We start from the raw sequence: 25,163 nt of genomic DNA on the forward strand, positions 1-25,163 counted from the left end.
TATTTTTCATTTTAGCCACGAATTGTCAAGTCCTGTGGATTCCCCTTCTTCCCTCAGAGCTGCACAGCAGCAGACCGTACAGCAGCAGCCTTTGGCTGGATCACAAAGAAGGAATCAAGAGAGCAATTTTAACCTTACTCATTATGGAACTCAGCAGATCCCTCCTGCTTACAAAGATTTAGCTGAGCCATGGATTCAGGTAAGTAGTTCTTTTTCATTTCTCAAAGAAATATTTATAGATCAATTAATGTATTTGTCTCCTTCCCTCAGTTGTTTATAATTTAAAAAATACTTTTGCTTGCCTTCATCATGACCTTTATTCCTTTGGAAATTTTAATGTTACTTTTGGTATTAATACTATACTGCTTGTTATACAGCTTCAACTTCAAAACTTCCTTGTGGTTTCACTTCACGTATCTAGAAACATCTTTTCCTGAACTAACAGATATACAGGGTTATTCAAGGATAGAAGGATAGGAACCAGAACCCTTCAGTGCTAACTTCTCCCAATGTTTAATCCCCATTCCTGCCAAGAATTTTTATCATGTTTCTTATTTGCTGCCATTTAAAATTAATTTCTCCTTTCATATCCTAATGGCATACAATGGGTGCTTAATAATTGCAGAGCAGATGAATAAGAAAAAATATGTGATAGTTACCTTGAGTTCATCGTTTTGATTTGTAAGAACAGTTTTCCATCCCTTTACCATCTCTTCTGATTGAATGCTTTTTCATCCTCAGTAAGTAGGGCTTTTTTGTCAGTTGGTTTGTAATGATTTTCTTGGTTGTTGAATGCTTAGTCTATTATTTTTTAAATGTAGGATCTAAAACCAGTCAGGTCTGTACCAGACAATAATGAAGTAAAATAGTTATTTTCAGTAATCTGTTAAATTCTGTTGAATTAAATTTGTGAACAGATGTATTAACACATTGAGCTTATATATCATTAGGATTTGTTTCATTTTTCTTTTGTGACCATTACAGTCCTGCACCTTTGGAATTCTCTTAGCATATTAGCAACCCATTTATGAATCTAATAAAATCTGCAAAAATATTAAACACATATTCTTGTATCTAGTCCATTAATGAAATTTAATGAAATATTAATGAACATAGGTCCTCACCTGCCCTTTCATGACCCATCAAAGAACTCTCAAGTTGATTCTGAGCTGTTAGATTTCATTCTTTCAAGGATATGGTCTAGTTTGTTTTGCCTAAGCTTTAGGTCAGACTAGGCTCTATATTCCTAGCTTTTTATTAAGCATATTAGGTAAGACAATTAAAACATAGGTAGTGGTACACTACTTAACAGTACCAGAAGCTCACTATATTCTAGTTGGTTCATTCTCCCATAATATCCCTTTATAACAAAACACATGTAAATAAGTATGTCATGATCCATTTTTCCAAAAGTTGTGTTTATTCATCTTTAATATTTAGACATTTTTCACATGATGAATTATCTTAGGTATTAAGCTTGCTTTTAGCTAATTGGCCCATAAAGCGTGAAGGGAAAGACCCTTCACGCTTTCCTCACTGTAGGGACTCTGGCTTCTGGGGCATGGGATTGACGACGGTAACAGCATGTACTATAACTCTGTGTCTACCGTTTTCCTTTGCTTACTCGAACACAAGCCTTTTTTCTTCAGTTTGATTTGTCCACTCCGTTCGTTTTACAGTCCTACCTGTTTTGTCTAGTTTTTTAAACCTTTTTGTACAGACAAAAACTAATTAAATGTATTTTACTTACTGCTCTTGTCTGTAAGAGAAATACTCTGTATCTCTTGAAACCTTCTCCTGGTGCCTTTTTTGATCTCTTTTTTTTCTTTTCTTAATCTTGCTCCAGTTTTTCTCTTTAAACTACCTTAATATGAATACAGAGTTGAGGTTTTCCCTTTTTTTTGGCGTTTTGGTAAGCATGGGGGACAATAGAGGCATAGAATGTATGTATAGCCATCTAATGACTTAATGGAGTTTATTATTAATTTTACCTGAACTAATAAATATTAATGACTTTGGATAATTACCAGTTAAACCTGAGTATAAAATTCTTCCTTATGATGTTTAAGTGGCTGGATATATTTGAAGTTGTGAAGGATGGTGAAGATTTAAGAAATGCCCAGTTTTTATGTAGTAATCAAAAATGATGCTAAACTCAAAATACTCTGGGTCCATAAGCTTTTCTTTACATTGAATTCATTGTGTGTGTTTGATCCAGGTATTTGGAATGGAACTCGTTGGCTGCTTATTTTCTAGAAACTGGAATGTGAGAGAGATGGCCCTCAGGCGTCTTTCCCATGATGTCAGTGGGGCCCTGCTGTTGGCAAATGGGGAGAGCACTGGAAATTCCGGGGGCAGCAGTGGAAGCAGCCCGAGTGGGGGAGCTGCCAGTGGGTCTTCCCAGACGAGTATCTCAGGAGATGTGGTGGAGGCATGCTGCAACGTTCTGTCAATGGTCTGTGCTGACCCTGTCTACAAAGTGTACGTTGCTGCTTTAGTAAGTAGCTTTATTCCATAATCATATCATTATGGGTTTGGGGTTTTTTGATGGTTCGTAGTGTTTTTAAGATACAATAAAGCTACTTTACCTAATTTTGGAAAATCCAAATTTTATTTTTGTTCCATAATTCCAGGAAATTACAATTTTTCTTTTATTCTGTTTATTTGAATTTTACTGGTTTTATGATGTATGTCCAAGGTTTCTTATATGCTATTTCACTGTTTAGTTTCATTGTTTTAAAGACTTTCCAGGGGTATCCGAGGGAGAGAATACAGTTATGGTTTCTTAGTTTCTGTTTCTGGTTGGGACAGTAAAGCTCCTTCGTCATCCTCCTTTTCCGCTTATCCCTAGAGACAGACTAAACACCATGGCTTCAGACTGCTAAAGCCTAAAACAAATCAAAACAGAACAACAACAAATAGGACAAGCTAGACAAGCTTGCTAATTTTTAAAGACTTTTTTAGTATCTTGCTGTTCATATCTTTATGTTTTTCTGAGCAGATACCTTATACATGACCAAATTAAAAATGCTTTTGGGGATGGCAAAGTCATCAGTGTTACTCTGATTTTTAAAAAAAATTATCAGATATTAAGGAAGATATGTTTTTAATAAACATTTTGATTTTTAATAAAACACTGTCATGTGGAGATTCAAAAGCCTTTTCAAAGAAAAGGGTTCCATGACATAGATCATTGAATTGCTTTTTCAGTTTAACTTGTTAAAAGTTCTTTCATGAGTGGAATAGAGTGACAAGGAGGTAATTTAGGAGTATCTGTCTCTTTAGAATAGGGTTTCTCAACCTCAGTACTATTAACATTTGTTAGATAATTATTTGTTGCAGGGTGGGGGGAGAGCCAGGAATGTTGTCCTGTGTGTACTGTGGCAACATCCCTGGCCTCTACCCATTAGATACCAGGAGCAAACCCACCCCCACCCAGTCATGCCCACAGTCATGACAACCAAGAATGTCTCCAGGCATTGCCAAATGTCTCCAGGGATCAAAACTGCCCCCAATTCAGAACCACTACTTTAATTCTTATCTGGTCTGTTTTTAAAATTCATGAGTAGTCTGTAGGCTTCCCCGGAACCTCAGTCTTTTTCTAATCCATCCTCTAACGATTGGGCCTAATGAATCTTCTTGACAGGTAATACAGCATGACAGTTATGAACATGGGTTTGGAGTCACAATTGAGTGATCTCATAATTTATCATTCCAGCCACAGTGCTTGCATAATGTGCTGGTTAAAGTTGGACTAGCCTAGGCAATCTGAACACATGATCAAGATCATAGAGACAGACCTGGATTCAAATTCTGGTTCTCCCTTTTGCTAGCATGGTGACTTTACGAAGGTTACTTAACCTCTCTTAAATAAACTTCAGTTTTCTCACCCATAAAATAATGAAAATACCTCTTAGATTTGAAATTAGATTATGTAGAAACTTTCAACTGTATGCCTGGCACATTGTAAGAACGTGAATAGTTATCATTATTTCTTAAACACAAGTTTGATTATCCCCCAACTTGTTTAGAAACCTTTAGAGGTTTCTGTTTCTTCAACGACATTCCTAAAGCATATTCTGTGGAAGTTTGGCAGGGTTGTGAAAACCTGAAGAAAGAATCCTGTATTCAGTTAAGATTGGTGAACACTGGATTACACAAGGATAACTAGGTCTGTTGACTGAAAGACTTCTAGGATCCTTCAGTAAGCTAGTGTACATTGTGAACCTAAAGGATCAAAGGGTAGAATGCATTGTTTCCCAGAGTTATTTTGCTACAGCCTGTTTCTTCACGTAGCATCTGGAGGGACCAGCATACTGTAGAATAAAGACCAATTGGCCCAACATTTTGCCACTTTCTTACTATTTTCCAACACAAACCTTCAGGCATACTTGACTAAATAAAATCCTCTTTTTGCCAGTTCCTTTTCTGCAAAGCCTTTGCCGTGTTACTCTTTTTGTGCGCAGTGTAACTGCCTTACTGTCATGGTTGTTTCTTCTTAAGTTAAGACTGTTTCCCAACTAGCTTATGGGTTCTTAGAGCACAAAGATTGTATAAAGGATACCAGGCTCCATGAAGGCAGAAATGGCTTCTGCTCTTAAAGCTCACCCTTTCCCTTTCCCTTATGTCCCCTTCCTCTTGTCTCTTCCTTTTTTTCTTCTCCCTCCCTCTCCATGTATAATTTTTTTTTTTTTTTTTTTTTTTTTTTTGCTGAACCATTTGAGAGTTTTTTGCAGGCATCATGACACTTTCTCCTCAAATACTTAAATATGTGTCTCTTAAAACCAAATACATAATTCCATTTGTTCTTCCATATACAGTCAGCACATTAACATTAATCACAATACTGTTTTGTACTATAAAGTTTATACTGAAATCTCTGCTGTTGCCCAACAGTGCCCTTCATAGCTAAACTGCAGACTTTATTCAGATTTTACCAGCTTTTCTGCTGTTGTCTTTTTTCTGTCCCAGGATCCAATCCAGGATCCCACAGTGCATTTAGTCACCATGTCCCCTTAATGTCTTCTCACCCATGACAGTTCCTCACCCTTTCCTAGTTTTTAATGACCTCGACAGATACTTTCAAAGTATACTGGCCAGTTATTTTGTAGAATGTCCCTCAATTTGGGTTTCTCTGATGTTTTCTCATGATTAGATGGAAGTTACATATTTTTCACAAGAATGCCACAGAGGTGATAGGCCTTTCTCATTGCATCATGTCAGTGGGTACATATGTCCGTGGCTTTTATTATTGGTGATGCTGTCAGTTAAGGTAATATCTACCAAGTTTCCCTGCTGTAAAATTAATATTCATAGATATCTTGTGAGAGTTACTTTGAGATTATGCAAATATCCTATTTCACCTCAAAATTTTGTCCACTGATTTTAAAAACATTTGTGGATCTTGCCTATAGCAGTTATTACTACACCATTAAAAATGGTGCTCTCATGGGCACAGGGAGGGGAGCATCACACACCAGGACCTGTCAGGGGTCAGGGGCTAGGGGCGGGATAGCATTACAAGAAATACCTAATGTAGATGATGGGATGATAGATGCAGCAAACTACCATGGCATGTGTATACCTATATAACAAACCTGCACGTTCTGCACATGTGCCCCAGAACTTAAAGTATTTTTTTTTTTAAAAATGGTGTTCTAATGGTGATTTTCTGTTTTCCTCATTCCCTCTACATTAATTGGAATTATTCTATAAAGTAGAGCTTCTCCGTTTATGTACCTACTCAATTTTTAATTTATATCAGCGTAGGCTCCTGGGTATTCCTTTTGTTCTATGGGTTGCAACCCAGTACTACCATCATTTGTTTTGTTGCTCTAATGTTTCCAGCGTTGACCATTGAGAGCCCTTTCAGGTTGGCTCCTGTTCTTTTTCTTTTTAAAAATAATTTTTTTTAACTTTACGTCTTGAAATGAATTCAGACTTCTAAAAATTGCAGAGAAAAGAGTTCAGAAAATTCCTTTCTACCCCATTCATTTATTTTGTTAGTTGTTTGTATCATTACAGACGCATGGGATTCTTACTTTATTCTATGGGTTATAATCTATTCCTATCTTACTTTGTTGCTCATATTGTCTCAAATTAGGCCATTATCTCTGATGCTTTTTAAGTGTACATAAACTGACCTTCAGATTTTTTTCCTCAGAAAACACTGAGAGCCATGCTGGTATATACTCCTTGTCACAGTTTAGCGGAAAGAATCAAACTTCAGAGACTTCTCCGGCCAGTTGTAGACACCATCCTAGTCAAATGTGCAGATGCCAATAGGTAAGGCTTCATTGATGAACCACTTCAAACCCTCTTGTCTTAAAAGTGCCTCGCAGCAAGCCTCACAGCTAGTGAATATCTGATACATTTTATTAAATGACTCTTTGAACCTTGTCTTTTATTGTGAGATTTAAAATGGAAACTCAGTACTTGAAGCTCTTAAGGACTGGGGGAAAGAACTACTGGCAAGTAAAAGCCAGGCAAACAAACTGCATGGATCTCCACATTATTGTATTGTGATTTATTCTCTTAAATAACATTCATAATCTGAAGTACAGTTGGTAAGAACTGTAGTTGACATTTATATCCATAAGGTATAATCTCATGGGTTACACAGGATAGGAACCAGTAAGATCATTACACCTGTATATGCCTTATTATCAGGATAAAAAATTAACAAATCCATCTCATTATTTTCAGCGTAATGGAATTTTACTCTAAGTTTTAGTCAAAAAAATTTTAGATTTTATATATTCCTGCAATATCCTTGAAAATTGACAGGGAACAAGAATAACCCTGACTGGAAAGAAAAATATGAAGTAGAGAATTGAGGTGCAGTGACAGTAAAGATGAGTACAAGCCATGCTTTTTTCAGACCAGTAGTTCTCTTTTATTTTCCCCTTCCATAAAAGAGGAGGGAAAATTTTCATTTAATAATCACAGCTACTGTGATCAGTTATTTGGTAGTTCCTATTTCTTTCTATCCCAGCAGATCTTGGTTAGCAGCAAGTGTTGAATCTCCCTTGTGTTGCCTCTTCCATTTCACCCATTTAGAGCTCTCTCAGTACCACTTTTCTCTTCCTCTGCATGTCATAATGACTGTTTGCACAGGGTCTCAAAAATTAGATACCTACCTTTAACGAATTTCTCATCTCATGAAGTCTGTCTTTTGCCTCTGTCGTTTTCTCTATAGATTGAAAATACTGGATGTTTTCTTGTTTCTTAGAGAAAACATTGTATATCTGTAAAATATGCAAATTTAAAAATTTGCAAAATGCATAGGAAAAGTGTCATTTTTTAGTATTAGAATAGGTATATTTCCGAGACTTCAGTGTTCTCATGGTATTTGTTGTGCTGCTCGCTTTTTGAAACTTTAAAGTTAGGTTGTTTACCTGGTCACCTGAATGACTGAACATAAGAAATACTGTAGAGAGATTTTATAATACTCAGACCTCATTCTGCCTATGTAAGGAAATGGAGGGTTTTTGGATGGGAAGGTTTTGTTTTTAATTCAAGAGCTTCTTAGTAAAAGTTCAGAAATCAAAATGTCAAGGTCTTTGTTATTTCTTTTAACAAAATGTAAGACTTTTATCTAATTTGTTATTTAAATCAATACTAAGAGCCATTGTTGAAGATTCTGTGCTTAACGTAGAGGATATGTTAAATTTACAAAATTAGACCTAATAAATGAGTATTACTATTTATGGTGACATTGTTCATGTGATTTTAGTGGTGGAAAAGTAAACACTCCTGAAAACATCATTTCTCCACTTTTTCACAAGGCCTTGCATTATGCCTCTAATATTGTATAGTATTTTAGCCAAGATCCAGGATTGATGTTGCTTTTCCTTTGCTTTTTAGCCGCACAAGTCAGCTGTCCATATCAACACTGTTGGAACTGTGCAAAGGCCAAGCAGGAGAGTTGGCAGTTGGCAGAGAAATACTTAAAGCTGGTAATAACTTTTCACTTAAAATGAATATAGCATATTTTATCATGTTCCTCAGCAGCCTTGTCTAATCTCATAGTCTCTCATGAGGCAGTTTACAGGATTTTGAAGTAATTTTATAAATTGATTAGATTAGAAATGTGAATTAATCTGAGAGAGAAATTCTTGAAAATAGTTCAGAATATTTTTGTTGGCCTTATACCATTTAATCATGTCTTGTTTTAGATTTTAATATCACTATTTTTTAATCACTTATTTTTACTTTCCTTTTTGTAGGATCCATTGGTATTGGTGGTGTTGATTATGTCTTAAATTGTATTCTTGGAAACCAAACTGAATCAAACAATTGGCAAGAACTTCTTGGCCGCCTTTGTCTTATAGATAGACTGTTGTTGGAATTTCCTGCTGAATTTTATCCTCATATTGTCAGTACTGATGTTTCACAAGCTGAGCCTGTTGAAATCAGGTGATTTTTCTTCTGAAAATATATAACATGTATCTTTCTGCCCTCCCTACACCCTCCTCAAGAATGACACATTTTAGATTTATGAAAGACTCAGAAAATACAGAGCATAAATAGGTTGCTGATACCTTAATATTTGATTGACATATGAAAACCCAAAGTCTAGGATGTTTAATTTAAAATTTATAGATACTTTATGCTGAAATGGTTTTTGAAGTATACATGCTGTAAATTACTACCATTTTTTAAGTTTCCATGTGTTTTTCGGTAATTGGAACTTATTATTGTAATGAATGTTTTTTCTTTCAGGTATAAGAAGCTGCTGTCCCTCTTAACCTTTGCTTTGCAGTCCATTGATAATTCCCACTCAATGGTTGGCAAACTTTCCAGAAGGATCTACTTGAGTTCTGCAAGAATGGTTACTACAGTGCCCCATGTGTTTTCAAAACTGTTAGAAATGCTGAGTGTTTCCAGTTCCACTCACTTCACCAGGATGCGTCGCCGTTTGATGGCTATTGCAGATGAGGTGGAAATTGCTGAAGCCATCCAGTTGGGCGTAGAAGACACTTTGGATGGTCAACAGGACAGCTTTTTGCAGGCATCTGTTCCCAGTGACTATCCGGAAACCACAGAGAAGAGTTCCCCTGAGTGCACAATCCATTTAGAGAAAACTGGAAAAGGATTATGTGCTACAAAATTGAGTGCCAGTTCAGAGGACATTTCTGAGAGACTGGCCAGCATTTCAGTAGGACCTTCTAGTTCAACAACAACAGAGCAACCAAAGCCAATGGTTCAAACAAAAGGCAGGCCCCATAGTCAGTGTTTGAACTCCTCTCCTTTATCTCATCATTCCCAATTAATGTTTCCAGCCTTGTCAAGCCCTTCTTCTTCGGCCCCATCTGTACCAGCTGGCACTGCAACAGATGTCTCTAAGCATAGACTTCAGGGATTCGTTCCCTGCAAAATACCTTCTGCATCTCCTCAAACACAGCGCAAGTTTTCTCTACAATTCCACAGAAACTGTCCTGAAAACAGAGACTCAGATAAACTTTCCCCAGTCTTTACTCAGTCAAGACCCTTGCCCTCCAGTAATATACACAGGCCAAAGCCATCTCGACCTACCCCAGGTAATACAAGTAAACAGGGAGATCCCTCAAAAAATAGCATGACACTTGATCTGAACAGTAGTTCCAAATGTGATGACAACTTTGGCTGTAGCAGCAGTAGTAGTAATGCTGTTATACCCAGTGATGAGACAGTGTTCACCCCAGTAGAGGAGAAATGCAGATTAGATGTCAATACAGAGCTCAACTCCAGTATTGAGGACCTTCTTGAAGCATCTATGCCTTCAAGTGATACAACAGTCACTTTCAAGTCAGAAGTTGCTGTCCTCTCTCCTGAAAAGGCTGAAAATGATGATACCTACAAAGATGATGTGAATCATAATCAAAAGTGCAAAGAAAAGATGGAAGCTGAAGAAGAAGAAGCTTTAGCAATTGCCATGGCAATGTCAGCGTCTCAGGATGCCCTCCCCATAGTTCCTCAGCTGCAGGTTGAAAATGGAGAAGATATCATCATTATTCAACAGGATGTAAGTATAGATTCTTTAAGAGGTTAGAAAACTTCCTTGGGGCTAGGCAGTGACTCATACCTGTAATTCCAGCACTTTGGGAGGCTGAGGCCGAAGGATTGCTTGAGCACAGGAGTTCGAAACCAGCCTGGTCAACAAAGCAAGACCCTGTCTCTACAAAAAATTAGCCAGGCGTGATAGTGCACACCTGGGGTCCCAGCTACTCAGGAGGCTGTGGTGGGGAGGGTCACTTGAACCTGGAAGTTTGAGGCTGCAGTGAGCTGTGATTACACCATTGCACTCTAGCCTGAATAACAGAGCAAGACACTGTCTCACAGAGAGCTTCCTTGGACCATACGAAAATAAACCTAATTCAGAAATGCTGCTTCTAACATTTAGAAGCAGATTTTTCCACATAAAATTATTACTTATACAACAATAATGTTTGTACTGTTTAAACAGCAATAATTCTTGTCTGTGGGCATTTCTGGTTAATTCTATAATGGTGATCACTTTTGCATTTGATGTTAGTCACAAATACCTTCCATTCAGAGGTCACATTTATAGGTGGTTTGGGAAGCCAGACTGAACAAGAATAATATCTTGCCGACTAATTTCACAAAATCTTACTCCTTTAACAGTAAAAAGATTGCTTTCATTTAATATGTAGACACCAGAGACTCTACCGGGACATACCAAAGCAAAACAACCGTATAGAGAAGACACTGAATGGCTGAAAGGTCAACAGATAGGCCTTGGAGCATTTTCTTCTTGTTATCAGGCTCAAGATGTGGGAACTGGAACTTTAATGGCTGTTAAACAGGTAAATATCTAGTGAGCATATAAATGAAATGATTCAAATCACAAAATGAAGCATGTTCAGTAAAAAGAATAAAGGATATGTCCACATGTTTGTACTTTAGCTCTTTAAACTTTGAGAAACTTAGATTTCAAAGTAGATGTTTCCAAAGCACCAGAAATATCATGAATTCTGTTATTATTAAAAGTTGAGGCTGCACGTGGTGGCTCATGCCTGTAATCCCAGCACTTTGGGAGGCTAAGGTGGTTGGATCATTTGAGGTTAGGAGTTCGAGACCAGCCTGGCCAGTGTGGTGAAACCCTGCCTCTACTAAAAATACAAAAATTGGCCAGGCGTGGTGGTAGGCACCTGTAGTCCCAGCTACTCAGGAGGCTGAGACAAGAATTGCTTGAACCCAGGAGGTAGAGGTTGCAGTGAGCCGAGATCGCACCATTGTACTTCAGCCTGAGCGACAGAGCAAGACTGTCTCAAAAAAAATAAAAGTTGAAGTATGATTATCATAAGACTACAATATCAAGATGGGCCTTACAAAGGTTTTCTTGGTTTTGCTTTTTGTAGGTAGTAGAGGTGTGGTTTTCAAGTACTTTCAACAGTGTACTGGTGCAGTGCCATCTTGGAGTTTCAGTGATTTTACTTTTTATAATGAGTATACTTAGGATACGAAAATTATTAAACTTTCATTTTTAAATCATGTTGATTATTTTCCCATATTTGGACTTTTCTCATTTTTACTCTGAGACTATTGGAATATTGACTATATCCGGATATTTTTGTCATTTCTGATGTTCACTGCTGCTTACGCTAGATTCTTAGTGTTTAAAAGAGTTTGACTTGGGTTTTTTTAAAGTACATTGCATCCATGAACATAAATGCCATCTGTTGCTAATATATATGCTGGTTTGCATTTGTTCGTTTTAGATCAGATTGCTAGAGAAAATATGTAAAACTCTGTGAACATGTTTATTTGAAACAGGTGACTTATGTCAGAAACACATCATCTGAGCAAGAAGAAGTAGTAGAAGCATTAAGAGAAGAGATAAGAATGATGAGCCATCTGAATCATCCAAACATCATTAGGATGTTGGGAGCCACGTGTGAGAAGAGCAATTACAATCTCTTCATTGAATGGATGGCAGGTATGTTAATGTTTTAAATTACAAATAGTAGTACATGGATTTAACCTTCTGTGATTAAATTTAGGAAAAACCGGTTTAATTAAAATTTATTTTTATCAAATAGTTTGGGTTTCTAAAACCAAATCACCCGAATATATTAGTATGAACCACAGATACTTCATTTTGTATTTCATTTAATATAAATGAAATATTGACTATCTCTACCTTTTAAACTTTTCCAGTGTGTTTTTCAATGATTGTGTAGCATTGTTGTTTTTAATACTTGATATGTATAAGATCTGTATATTTCCAGGTATCCATGATAAACTGGACAGATGAGGAGGTGTTTTAACATAACAATATAAAAACAAAATTAACATATAACTTGAAAACTTACTACAAGTAAACTAGCACTGAAGCATAAAGTTGAACCTTGTCATCTGCTGAAATAAATGAAGACTGAGTTTTATTTTGTATTATACAATGTATACAATAAAATTAATGACCTGATGTGATGAACGGGTTAAGTGTTTGGTTTAACTTCTTAGATTTGCGTGTGTATTTAAGAGTGCATTTCTATTTACCAATCAGTTCTTAAGTGCGTTATGTGTTGTTGGTCTTAATAAAGATTTACGCTACAGTAGATAGGTTGACTACTATAAACACTTTTAAAAGCAGCTAAACTTGAGACATGTTCCAGGACAGAGCTAGTAAATGGTAGGATATGAAGCCTAACTCTGGGTCTTCTGTTCCTCCTCCCATTCATTTCACCTTTTACTAAATAATTGTTAACATTGTTTACTTTAGTCATTAATAAAGTTGTTTTGTGTTATTTTGAGAAGACAGAGAAGTGAATTGTACATTTCAGAAATAGTTTCATCCAAAATGGTTAACTTTTACAGCTTTCTGAAATCTTGACCCTCCAATAAACTGGTTCCCTGTGGGTTCCATGAAAGTATCTCCTAATTAGTAGTTTTTGAGATGATACAGGAATATGTTAGTTTTGAAATGTTTTTCTTCTATTTCATATGTGAATGTGAGTTCATGCAGTGAAAACCTTAGAAATCAAAGTGTAATAAATACTTTTAATTCCATCTTTAAGTTTATGATAATTATTTCTATTGTCTTATAGGGGGATCTGTGGCTCATTTGCTGAGTAAATATGGAGCTTTCAAAGAATCAGTAGTTATTAACTACACTGAACAATTACTTCGTGGCCTTTCGTATCTCCATGAAAACCAAATCATTCACAGAGATGTCAAAGGTAGGAATTCTTTTAATTATTATCTAGTGACAATAAAAAAAATTAATGTAATTTTAAAATTCGGGGCTAGGCGCAGTGGCTCACACCTGTAATCCCAGTACTTTGGGAGGTGAAGGCAGGTGGATCACTTGAGGTCAGGAGTTCGAGACCAGCCTGGCCAACATGGTGAAACCCCATCTCTACTAAAAATACAAAAATTAACAGGGTGAGGTGGCACATGCCTGGAATCCTGGCTATTTGGGAGGCTGAGACAGGAGAGTCGCTTGAACCCAGAAGGCAGAGGTTGCAGTGAGCCAAAATCACACCACTGCACTCCAGCCTGGGTGACAGAGCGAGACTCTGTCTCAAAGAAGGAAAAAAAAAATGAACCTTTGTTGATGGTTTCTAACTATGGGATTTTTTTCTTCTGAGTAATTCAGAATATTAGAACCGAAAGAAGTCTTAGGGGTCATTTAATCTGCCTTCCTCATTTAATAGAAAAATATATTGAATACAAGAGAGGCTGTGCCTTTTCTACAGTTTTATTGCTAGTTAATGGCAGAAAGTATACAATACATGTCTCCAGATTCCCTGTCTTGGCCTCATGATACACAGGCTCCCAGAAAGTTCCTTTACCTGGTTTTATTTAGAATAATGGGATATTGGGATATCATAAACTTCTTTTAAGAAAAATTCCTTCAAATCTTATGTGGTTCCTGTTCTTTTTTTTTTTTTTTTTTTTTTTTTTTTTGAGACAGGGTCTCTGTCGCTCAGGCTGGAGTGTAGTGTTGCAAATTTGGCACACTGCAACCTTTGTTTCCTGGACTCAAGTGATGCTCCCACCTCAGCCTCCCAAGTAGCTGGGACAACAGGTGTGCACCACCATGCCTGGCTAATTTTTTATATTTTTTGTAGGGATGGAGTTTTGCCATGTTGCCCCCAGGCTGGTCTTGAACTCCTGGGCTCAAGCGATGCGCTTGCGTCAGCCTCCCACAGTGCTGAGATTACAGGCATGATCCACCGTGCCTGGCCTCAGTTTATTTTTCTCAAGAGCAAATTTGGTTTTCTGTCATCATTCTTTTTAGCTAGTATTTGACATAATGTATTGAAGTAATTTTATAACTTTTTAAATTAAGCTCTAATTATGAATTTAGCACATATACTTTGAATTGGTCTAGATCAGTATGTTTCAACAAAATTGTCTTCAAATGTAAATTAGGCTAAAATGTGAATTTTGGAAAAAGATTTTGTTGGAAAGCGTATTAAAGGTTTTCAACACTTATTCTTTCAAGTTTCACTAAATCGCCTTTTTGATCTCCTTGTGCTTTATAATATTTGTTTTTCAGACTTTGCTTTCAAGGTTTTAGATTTTCCTTATGCTAGAGAGAGCTGTGTGCCTTTAGCAAGAATGAAGTGAAAGGAAAAGAGAGTAACTGTCTGAACCTCTGAAATGTTCATTTCTTTCTTTTGTAGTTGTCCTATTTCATTAGTATTTTTACTGGGTTTTTAATCTGTCCTTATTTTTGTTTTTTTAACGTACAAGGTCATTTGCTGTGTTTGTTGACAGGTGCCAATTTGCTAATTGACAGCACTGGTCAGAGACTAAGAATTGCAGATTTTGGAGCTGCAGCCAGGTTGGCATCAAAAGGAACTGGTGCAGGAGAGTTTCAGGGACAATTACTGGGGACAATTGCATTTATGGCACCTGAGGTGAGAAGCATCTTTGAGTGTGATGAAAGAAAATATTTTTGAGTTCTCTGTAACAGCATTATACTAAACCATCTTGCAGTGGTATCTAGTATGTACTTACCAATTAGAAGTCCATGGCCCTTAAAATACGGTTTTAATAGTATCTTTCATTGAGACCCTTCTTCCCAACCTTTCTGTCTTTGCCTTGACACGATTCAAAAAATAGGTTCTAATAGATTTGCTTAAGGGCTGTTACTAATAAAGAATTTTGGGGTAATTTATAGCAGTTGTTTTGTAGTAAACTCAAAGTGCACATAACAAATTTTTAAAAATATTCCCTCTCTATTCTAAAAGGAGATGAGCATACAGAGGCAGGTTCTGTCAGTAGTGGAAGGAATTTAAGCATTGTTCTTCTGATTCAGCCTCTTCTGTCATGTTCATAATTCTTCATGTTCATATGTAGTAATGTTTGTTGTCCTCTTGCCACTTAGTTTGCTAAGAGCAAAATTCTGTGATGTGACTCTGCTTCAGAATCTCACAATTCTCCAAAATATTTTTGTATACCTGGAAAATTAAGCTATTAATGAAATAAATTAGATTTAGGTAGTCCACATAATTGCTGTTTGTACCAGTTTTCTCCCTAAGGTAAGAAAGTAGAATCTATAACTACAAATTGGCCTTCTCTTTTTTCAAATGAGTCATATTTCCAAATTAACTCTGATTTATTTTAGGTACTAAGAGGTCAACAGTATGGAAGGAGCTGTGATGTATGGAGTGTTGGCTGTGCTATTATAGAAATGGCTTGTGCAAAACCACCATGGAATGCAGAAAAACACTCCAATCATCTTGCTTTGATATTTAAGGTAATTGTGAGATAAAAATTACTTCTTGGTGCTAAAAGGAGTACAGCAGAATTTGGCAGGAGGCAAATTTTGATGGGTTCTCCCTAACAATCTAGCATGAAGGTAAATAAATAAATTGTATATTTATTCAGAGAGGATTTGATACACAATTTTTTTTACTTTAAGATGATGTAAAAGCAATACAAATTAAGTAAAAACCATACTTTGAATTTTGATTTTTTTCTGAGCTAGCAATATGTGGTACGATATAATCTGATGATGCCAGGCAGTGGCAGCGAGTCACAGCTCCCAGTCAGCCACACAGTCACGAGAGTAAACAACCAATACTCTATAGTGGACTGTGTTGTCAGATGATTTTGCTGAACAGTAGGCTAATATAGGTATTACAAGCACATTCAAGGTGGACCAGACTAAGCTACAGTGTTTGGTGGGTTAGGTGTATTAACTGCATTTTTCAGCTTACAATATCATCAACTTAAAAGGGTTTATCATGACATAACCTCAGCGTAAGTCGAAGAGCATCTGTGTATATTTCCAGTAGTTGGTATTGTCAGTGGTGTTGTCAATGTTAGTGACATATATAGTCACTTCTTGTTATTTGAGGTAGTTATGCTCTGTTAAGTTGCTACAAATATTGAATTAGCAAATAGTAAAATACTGCTCCTAGAAGAAATTAGAAGAAATATGTACTGCATTTATATATATGTGTATCTATATCCATCCATCACTTTTAAAACGTGAAATTCCTCATGCATTTTACATAATTCAAAATTTTTAAAATCTAATTTACCATTTTCTTTTGTTTGTTTTTTTGTTTTTGTTTTTGAGACAGTCTCGCTGCAGTGCCCAGGCTGGAGTGCAATGGCACGAACTCAGCTCACTGCAACCTCTGCTTCCCAGGTTCAGGCGATTCTACTGCCTCAGCCTCCCAGGTAGCTGGGACTACAGGCACGTGCCACCATACCCAGCTAATTTTTGTATATTTAGTAGAGATGGAGTTTCACTATATTGGCCAGGCAGGTCTTGAACTCCTGACCTCAAGCCCACCTTGGCCTCCCAAAGTACTGGGATTACAAGTGTGAGCCACCACATCTGGCCTAATTTACTATTTTGTATATTTTTAAAATTCACACCCAAGTCAGTTCAGTCCTGTCTACCTTTCGTACCTTTTTATAACTCACAAATCAGTTATCTCCTTTTCCACCATAGAATAGATAATGGTTGAGATTTTTAGCTTTTCAGTAGATGTGATGGTTGAAATCATGGGCTTTGGAGTCACACTGACCTAGTTTTAAACCCTGGCTCTACCCCTTACTGGCCATGTGATCATAGGAAAATTATTTTTTGTGTCTACCCTCTATTTTCTCATATGTAAAATTGGTGCAAGAACCCCATGAAGCACGTACTTCGTGGGATTACTATGAAGATAAACAAAATAACACCTAGGCCTTAGTCAAGCACTCAGCCCACACAGTCAACTCCACCTGCCGTAACCTCCTCCAGTGCTCCCCACACTTACTATATAACCTCCTCAGTCACCTCTCTGACAATACCTGTTTTGTATTACCACCTCATTTCCTCTGTTCTTTCAGACGTCCAATGTTCCTTCTCTACGTGGTTCAGATTCTTATTCTCTTTAAGGCCCACATTTTGTGCGTCTCCTGCTTAGGCACCCGCTTTTAACTCCTTCCACAGATTCTCCTAGCATTTTAGTACATACTTGTTTCTGACACTTTGTTTCTTGTCTCCTAGTTATGTTCCTATCTTGCCTCCTTTTTCAAACTACCTCACGTCTGATTCATTTTTTTCTTTTCAGAGTCTTATACAGAAGTTGCCCAATAAATACTCATGGCTAGGATCAATTTGAAAGTTTGATGTTATTTTAAGAGTTTTGGTGAGACCCTGGAAACAATTGTAAATAATTTTCAAATTGGCACAGTTCATATTTTAACAGATTTCATGGCATTCTCCTTCCTAGGTAAAGTTTAAAGAGAATTGTACTATAACATTTTCAGTTTCCTTAACTTGAAGTAAATACTTTGAGGCCTTTGGAATCACCCCAAAGCTTTCTCAAACACTTCCATACCCTGTTTATGATAGTATGAATTGCTGTAGCATGTTTTTTTAGAGAGTGATTTGGCAATATCTGCCAGAATTTTTAATGCACTTATTCTTTGACTCAGCTGTGCCCATTGTTAGGAATTTACTCAAGATTATGTCTAGAAGTACCAAGAGTCAAGTTCAAGATTATTCAGTCTACTCAAGAAAGTAATTAAATTATCCACACTATACAGAAATTAAACAAGTGTAAAGCTGTTGATGTTGATTTACAAAGTGCTACAAGATTATATTATTAAGTGAAAAGAGCAAGGTATATAAAGTGATCCTGGCCAAGTACAGTGGCTCATGCCTGTAATCTCAGCATTTCGGGAGGCTGAGGTGGGAACAGAGCTTGAACCCAGGAGTTGGAGAGCAGATTGAGCATAGTGAGACCCCATCTCTATTAAAAAAAAAAAATTAGCTGGGCATAGTGGCACCACCTGTGCTCCCAGGTACTCAGGAGGCTGAGGTGGGAGGATCGCTTGGGCCCAGGAGGTCAAAGCTGCAGTGAGCCGTGTTCAAACCACTGCACTTCAGCCTGGGTGGCAGAGTGAGAGAGAGACCCTGTCTCTAAATTAAGTTTTCTCTTTTGTAGACATTTTAGAAAATCTTAAGTCTGTGAATGTATTGGCCTTTTTTCTCCACAAACACACACACACACACAAATCGTCAACAGTAAGTTACATTTGGGGAGAAGGAAGAGGGACTTTAATTTTTTGTTTTGTATTTTTCCTTTTTGTGGTGTGTAAGATGTGTATATATCAGCTGAGTATATTGTGATACAGGATCACAGACCTTAGAGGAATTTTCTTTATATTATTTTGCATTTTTTTAACCCAAAGCATTTATGAAATTACTGGGATAGAGAAAAGAAAGAGTTTTCTTGTGATTAGGAGTGGGTAGGTGAGTTTAAAGTAGTCAGACTGAAAACTTTTTTATAAAATCATTCTTCATAGTGTATTTGATACTAAGAATCAGAATTTGTCCAACATGGAAGGAAAAAAACAATGCAGTTGTGTTTTCTATGTATTAAATTGACTCTTCAGTTTTAGTCTTTCTTAATCTAAATAGCTCTCTCTGCTGAAGAAATAGAAAACGTGCAGTGAGAACAAACCATCTTGGAGACTATGAGGACAGCAGAATCCATTTGAGTGAATACTTCACCTGAACATTTTGATGTACTTAGCCTTGTTGATTTAAATAATAAGGAATAGGATATATTTGATCAAATCCTAAAATCCTAAAAGTTGAAAGACTGTTAGAGAAAACCTCCCATCCGGTGGATGAATCTTTATAGACTTTTTGATAACAGAAAATCCTCCCACTTCTGCTTCATTTCTCTCTGTTCAGGATGTAAATGTAAGGGTTATGAGGTCGATGCACATGTGCTTGTGTATCAGAAGTTCCAGTCGTGCAAAGCTTCAACACTCTGGCTTTTTCTCCACAGATTGCTAGTGCAACGACTGCTCCATCGATCCCTTCACATTTGTCTCCCGGCTTACGAGATGTGGCTCTTCGTTGTTTAGAACTTCAACCTCAGGACAGGCCTCCATCAAGAGAGCTACTAAAGCATCCAGTCTTTCGTACTACGTGGTAGCCAGTTATGCAGATCAACTACAATAGAAACAGGATGCTCAACAAGAGAAAAAAACTTTTGGGGAACCACATTGATATTCTACTGGCCATGATGCCACTGAACAGCTATGAACGAGGCCAGTGGGGAACCCTTACCTAAGTATGTGATTGACAAATCATGATCTTTACCTAAGCTCAGTATGCAAAAGCCCACAACTAGTGCAGAAATTGTAAACCGTGCCTTTCAAAGAACTGGCCTAGGTGAACAGGAAGACAGTGAAGTTTGCATGACTAAATTGCAGAAGCATAATTTTATTTTTTTGGGGCACTTTTTCAGCAATATTAGCGGCTGAGGGGCTCAGAATCTATTTTAATATTTGAATTATTCTTCCATTTCATATAGTGATCACAAGCGGGGGTTCTACAATTCCGTTCAGATTTTTTGTCACTGGCTATAAAATCAGTATCTGCCTCTTTTAGGTCAGAATATGCTATGAGTAGCATTACATACATATATTTTTAAAAGTTGATACTTCTTTATGACCCACAGTTGGCCTTTATTTTCTTAAACACCTGGGCAATTGTGGCTCATTGTGCATTTTACTGTTGGCCCATTCATTTCGTTTTTGGAAATTATGGTTTTGTATTTTCATTTTTATTTACATTCATTTTTGTTTATTCAGGGAAAGGTGATCTTTTTTTTCAAACCAGAAAAAAAAAAAAAAAAAAAAAAACTAGGTATGAACAAGAGTTCATTAAATATCTTGCTATTGTAAAAGTTTTTAAAATACAGACTTAATTTTGTTTTTTATATTGGAATACAATAAAGTACTACCTACATTTGAGTCAGTCACCACTTTTATTGTGCAGGTTAAATATAAACTAAAAATTAACTGTCCTCTGTGATGCAACTCACAACGAAGATCAAGATTACCTTAAAATTTATTTGAATTTTTTAAGATGTTTTGGTTGTCAAACTGTAGGAAACTTCACAACATTTAAGTCTTATTCTGTATGTAACAATCCATCATTCACCTTCACTACTGGTAATAACATATGACTGCCATTTTCCTTTTACCATGCATCATCTCTTTACAGTAGGCCTGGCAGATCATTTTTAAAAAAGATTATTCAACTACCAATCAGTAATGTTTTTTAAGAATACATTTGCTTTGAACTTGGAAAATGTGTTCAGAAAGAAAAGTGGAATTGAATTTCATTTATACACTAATTCCTTGGATTTTGCACAGTTACCTAATGGTTTTAGTCTGGAGTTAAATTCAGATGCATGGAATCCTGAAGGAAAATGGTAGCTTTTTAATCTTTTTGTGTGTGTGTGAGTCTTTTAAATCAAATACTGATTAACTATTAAATACAACTTTTGAGATTTTAGTTTTAACTCTTCAGAAGCCAGTGTGAAATAGAATTGGTTATTCTCAAAGACTCAGGATAAACTAAATAAGCTATATAGAGTACATTTAAAATGTACAACACAAATTGGAAATACAATAAGTTACAAGATAAGTTTACAGGGATATATTGCTTATAATTTTTAAAAGGCAGTTTGTTTTTTATGTGAATATGTTTCTTAGTGAAATTTTACATTCCTTTGTTTTGGAAGATTGGCGATATTTGAAGAGTTAAAAATAGTACAGAAATGTGAAGTTTGGTAGCTCTAAATGTGTTGTACTTGACTTTCTGTTTTATTTTGTGTTTTTTTTTTTTATTTTTTATTTTTTGACTACTTAGAATTTCCACAATTCTAATAAGATTGTTTCCAAGTCTCTCATGTGCAAGCTTTAAAGGATGCACTCTTGCCATTTTATGTACTGGAAGATCATTGGTCAGATGAATACTGTGTCTGACAAAAATGTAAACTGTATAAACTGAGGAACCTCAGCTAATCAGTATTACTTTGTAGATCACCATGCCCACCACATTTCAAACTCAAACTATCTGTAGATTTCAAAATCCATTGTGTTTGAGTTTGTTTGCAGTTCCCTCAGCTTGCTGGTAATTGTGGCATTTTGTTTTTTGTTTTGTTTTCAATGCAAATGTGATGTAATATTCTTATTTTCTTTGGATCAAAGCTGGACTGGAAATTGTATCGTGTAATTATTTTTGTGTTCTTAATGTTATTTGGTACTCAAGTTGTAAATAACGTCTACTACTGTTTATTCCAGTTTCTACTACCTCAGGTGTCCTATAGATTTTTCTTCTACCAAAGTTCACTTTCACAATGAAATTATATTTGCTGTGTGACTATGATTCCTAAGATTTCCAGGGCTTAAGGGCTAACTTCTATTAGCACCTTACTGTGTAAGCAAATGTTACAAAAAAAAAAAAAAAAAATCTCTGGGTTAAGAAAATTTGGCTTAAATGTATCCTTTGTTATTTTAAATATATTGAGATATTTTAATTAAAATTTTTACCCCATTGAACCGATTTTATAGTATTTGTACCTATTTTGGTGTTTTTGTCTTTATAGTAAATAAAAGTTTTTGAACAAATGTTGTTACTTTTATTTATTTTGAAATAATTTCATACTTATATAAAAGTTGCAAGAATACCACAGAGAACTTCTGTATACCCTTCACCCAAAGACCCTAGTCAGGTTTCGCCAGCTGCCCATTTATGTCCTTTATAGCAAGAGGATCCAAACCAGGATCACAAGTTGCTCTCAGTTGTCATGTTTCTTCAGTCTCATTGAATCCAGGGCCATTCTTAGTTCTTCCTTGACCTTAATGGCCTTAATTTTTTAAAGATTTCAGATTATTATTTTATAGAAGCCCCTCAAATTGAGTTTGTCTGGTGCTGCTTCTTAATTAGATTCAGAGTACACACTTTTGGCAGGAACATCACAGGTGATGCTGTGCTCCTCTCGGTGTGTCATGTCAGGATGCAGACAGGTCGTTTGCCCCGTCACTGGTGATAACTGATAGTAACACTGTATAGTTACTCTTTCCTTTTATAATTAAAATCCACCTTTATAATTGAAAGTATTTAGGGGCGATATTTGAGACTACATAAATATCACGTTTCTTGCCCAGTTTTAACTCTCTGCTCTTAAGCTTTTTTGCCTGAATATATTACTCTGATGGTTGCCAGATGGTGATCTAGTTCCTTCACTTCTTTGCAGCATTTTGCTGCAAAGAAGAGCTTTCCCTTCTCCCATTTATTTTCATGTATCATATATTTGCTCAAGTTGCAGATTTGCCCAGTGGGAATGTCTGAAAGCTAGCTTCTCTATCCTTGGCAAGCCACCATTATTCTTTAAACACTTCCATACTTTCAGCCCCATCTTACGCCAAAGTGTCTCCTTTGGCACTGGGATCAGCCATTTTCCCAGAGCTCTGATTCCTTTGATGGAGAACAGTATTTTTAAAACCAAGATCTGGGTGCTAGATAGGCTCAATTCTACTGTGTGTCACCACCGCTCATTGGCTCTCTTGGTAGAGCTAGAATATATATATGAATATATACAGTTCTGCACACACTTGTAAAATATGCATACATATACCTACATACATACACATAAAAACCATGAGCTCACACCAACCTTCCATTTGCAATCCAACGCCAACAGGGTTCACTCAAGCTTTCCCTTTTTCCAGATTTGTAACTTCCTTTTCAGGCAGTGAGAATCGTGACTCCGATTATTCCCAACATACTGACTGACTTGCTTAATTCTTCCCCTCCCCCATGTAACCAATCTCCATGCAGGATGGTTAATGTCAGAGTTCAGAAGCCATTTTGTTTCTCTACGTTGGTTTCAAGTTTCTGTATGATTTGATTTTTTTTTTTTTTTTTTTTTTTGGCGGGGGGACAGTCTCGCTGTTGCCCGGGTTGAAGTGCAGTGGCACAATAGCTCACTAAAGGCTCTGCCTCCCAGGTTCAAAGGATTCTCCTGCCTCCCGAGTAGCAGGGATTATAGGTGGACACCACCATACCTGGTTAATTTTTGTATTTTTAGTAGAGACAGGGTTTCACCATGTTGGCCAGGCTGGTCTCGAACTCTTGACCTCAGGTGAACCACCTGCCTCAGCCTCCCAAAGTATAATTTGATTTTAAATGTACATCTTTTAAATAGGTTTTGGGTATTTTTGCAAAAGGGTATATTTCTGTCACTTAAGAAAAATATTAAGTTGGAGAAAAGTTTTTGTTCCAGATGAATAGAATCAATTCTATTGCTCCTTAATTCTTTTTAAATGATATTAATAATTTTATAAAATGGGTGACAGTCTTCATGTCAGAAACCAGAAAAATGTTGGGCTATTATGCTCATATGGAAATGCCGATGATTGCGTTTATGAGCTGATGTAAGTCATTTGTTATAAAACAATGCATGAAATAACTACAGTCAGGGAAAACAGTGACTAATGAAAACTTACACAAATTGCTGTCTTTATATGTCATGACATGGTTTGGCCGTTTTAAATTATACTGTAAGCATAAATGCCAGGTTGAGCTGTGATGATAAAGGAAAGGACTGGCCTCTTGAAGTAGGTAATGACGGATTTGGTGACTACAGGACCTGAGATACAACCTAGGTTAAATCTGGTTCTGCCACTTACCTGCTACATGACCCCCATTTTGACTTTCCGAACCTCCATTTCTGCATCTATAAAATGAAAGTGACAGTGTTGTGAGAAGTAAGAGAGCCTATATAAATGGTGTAGAATGGTACCTGGCATGTAGTGAATGCACAATATGTGTTTTTATGAAAGACCCAAAGGTCACAGACTCAAAACACCCACTGGACTAGATCCCCAGCAAGGCTTGTGGCAGACCTAAGAGTTTGCGTCAAGTTCATGTCCAAGGTAGGCCACTGTTACCATGTCAGAATGAAAGCCCGGTGTTGTCAAATGCTCTAAATTTTCAAGAGAAACTGGAAATCTGGATTTTAGGTGCAATTCCCTATGTTTAAACATTAAAAACTAATTTAAATCCTTATTAAGAACTATAAAAACTATTTGGGCTAGACTACTGGCCTGTGGCTGACTACCTTTTGACCTCTGACCTGTGCCCAGACTTAGAAAACAAAAGAGGTAGAAAATTAGAGGGGAATCTCAGCTTTGGGAAATTGGATCTAAGACTTTTGTCTTTTTGTTTGTTTGTTTTTTGTTTGAGACAGAGTCTCGCTCTGTGACCTGGCTGGAGTTCAGTGGCATGATCTCCACTTACTGCAACCTCCAACTCCCTGGTTTAAGCGATTTTCCTGCCTCAGCCTCCCAAGTAGCTGGGATTACAGGCACTCGCCACCACGCCTAGCTAATTTTTTTGTATTTTTAGTAGAGACGGGGTTTCACCATGTTGGCCAGGATGGTCTCGATCACCTGACGTCATGATCTGCCCGCCTCAGCCTCCCACAGTGCTGGGGTTACAGGCGTGAGCCACCATGCCCAGCCAAGACTTTTGTCTTCTAAGATGTGAGATGAACAAAAGTGGAGATGCTGATTATAGATGCTAGAGAGCTTACCTCTGAAGAGAAAATTAATGTCTTAACTATACACACTAATGTGAAGTGCTTACCACTATAGCTCAAGTATCATGTTACAAAATATTAATATGCATATGTAGCATTCAAATATGTTGTCAATGTTAGAGTTAACTTTGTAGGTTTTATTTTGCAATAGCTAACTGTCTGCACAATCTGTTACCAAAAGAACTCCATCGATGACTGAAGCCAATCTCATTAGTTGGTATGCAACCTGACATCTCTATACCCCATGCCTCATGGCCCTCAGTTTGTAGCTTATCAGATCTGTAGAGG

The 25,163-nt window shown here is 36.7% G+C and overlaps 1 protein-coding gene across 4 annotated transcripts in view; it reads left to right on the forward strand.

Moving 5' to 3' along the window:
- MAP3K1 (mitogen-activated protein kinase kinase kinase 1) overlaps nt 1-21,900 on the forward strand; it is a 76,721-nt gene extending 54,821 nt beyond the window's left edge. For 3 of the 4 annotated variants that reach the window (XM_045393727.2, XM_045393728.2, XM_015451521.3), the window contains exons 9-20: nt 16-199; nt 2,219-2,497; nt 6,164-6,285; nt 7,867-7,958; nt 8,229-8,418; nt 8,725-10,006; nt 10,656-10,808; nt 11,779-11,941; nt 13,053-13,184; nt 14,731-14,873; nt 15,584-15,715; nt 19,263-21,900. In XM_045393727.2, the coding sequence (XP_045249662.2) occupies nt 16-199; nt 2,219-2,497; nt 6,164-6,285; nt 7,867-7,958; nt 8,229-8,418; nt 8,725-10,006; nt 10,656-10,808; nt 11,779-11,941; nt 13,053-13,184; nt 14,731-14,873; nt 15,584-15,715; nt 19,263-19,412 (3,022 nt within the window). In that variant the 3' untranslated portion in view covers nt 19,413-21,900. Of the gene's footprint in view, nt 1-15; nt 200-2,218; nt 2,498-6,163; nt 6,286-7,866; nt 7,959-8,228; nt 8,419-8,724; nt 10,007-10,626; nt 10,809-11,778; nt 11,942-13,052; nt 13,185-14,730; nt 14,874-15,583; nt 15,716-19,262 lie in introns of those variants that run through there. The other variant, XR_012413671.1, reaches the window with a different exon arrangement.
- The last annotated feature ends 3,263 nt before the right edge of the window (nt 21,901-25,163 follow it).

This window comes from Macaca fascicularis, chromosome 6 (genome assembly GCF_037993035.2).
Source record: "Macaca fascicularis isolate 582-1 chromosome 6, T2T-MFA8v1.1".
Lineage (NCBI taxonomy): Eukaryota > Metazoa > Chordata > Mammalia > Primates > Cercopithecidae > Macaca > Macaca fascicularis.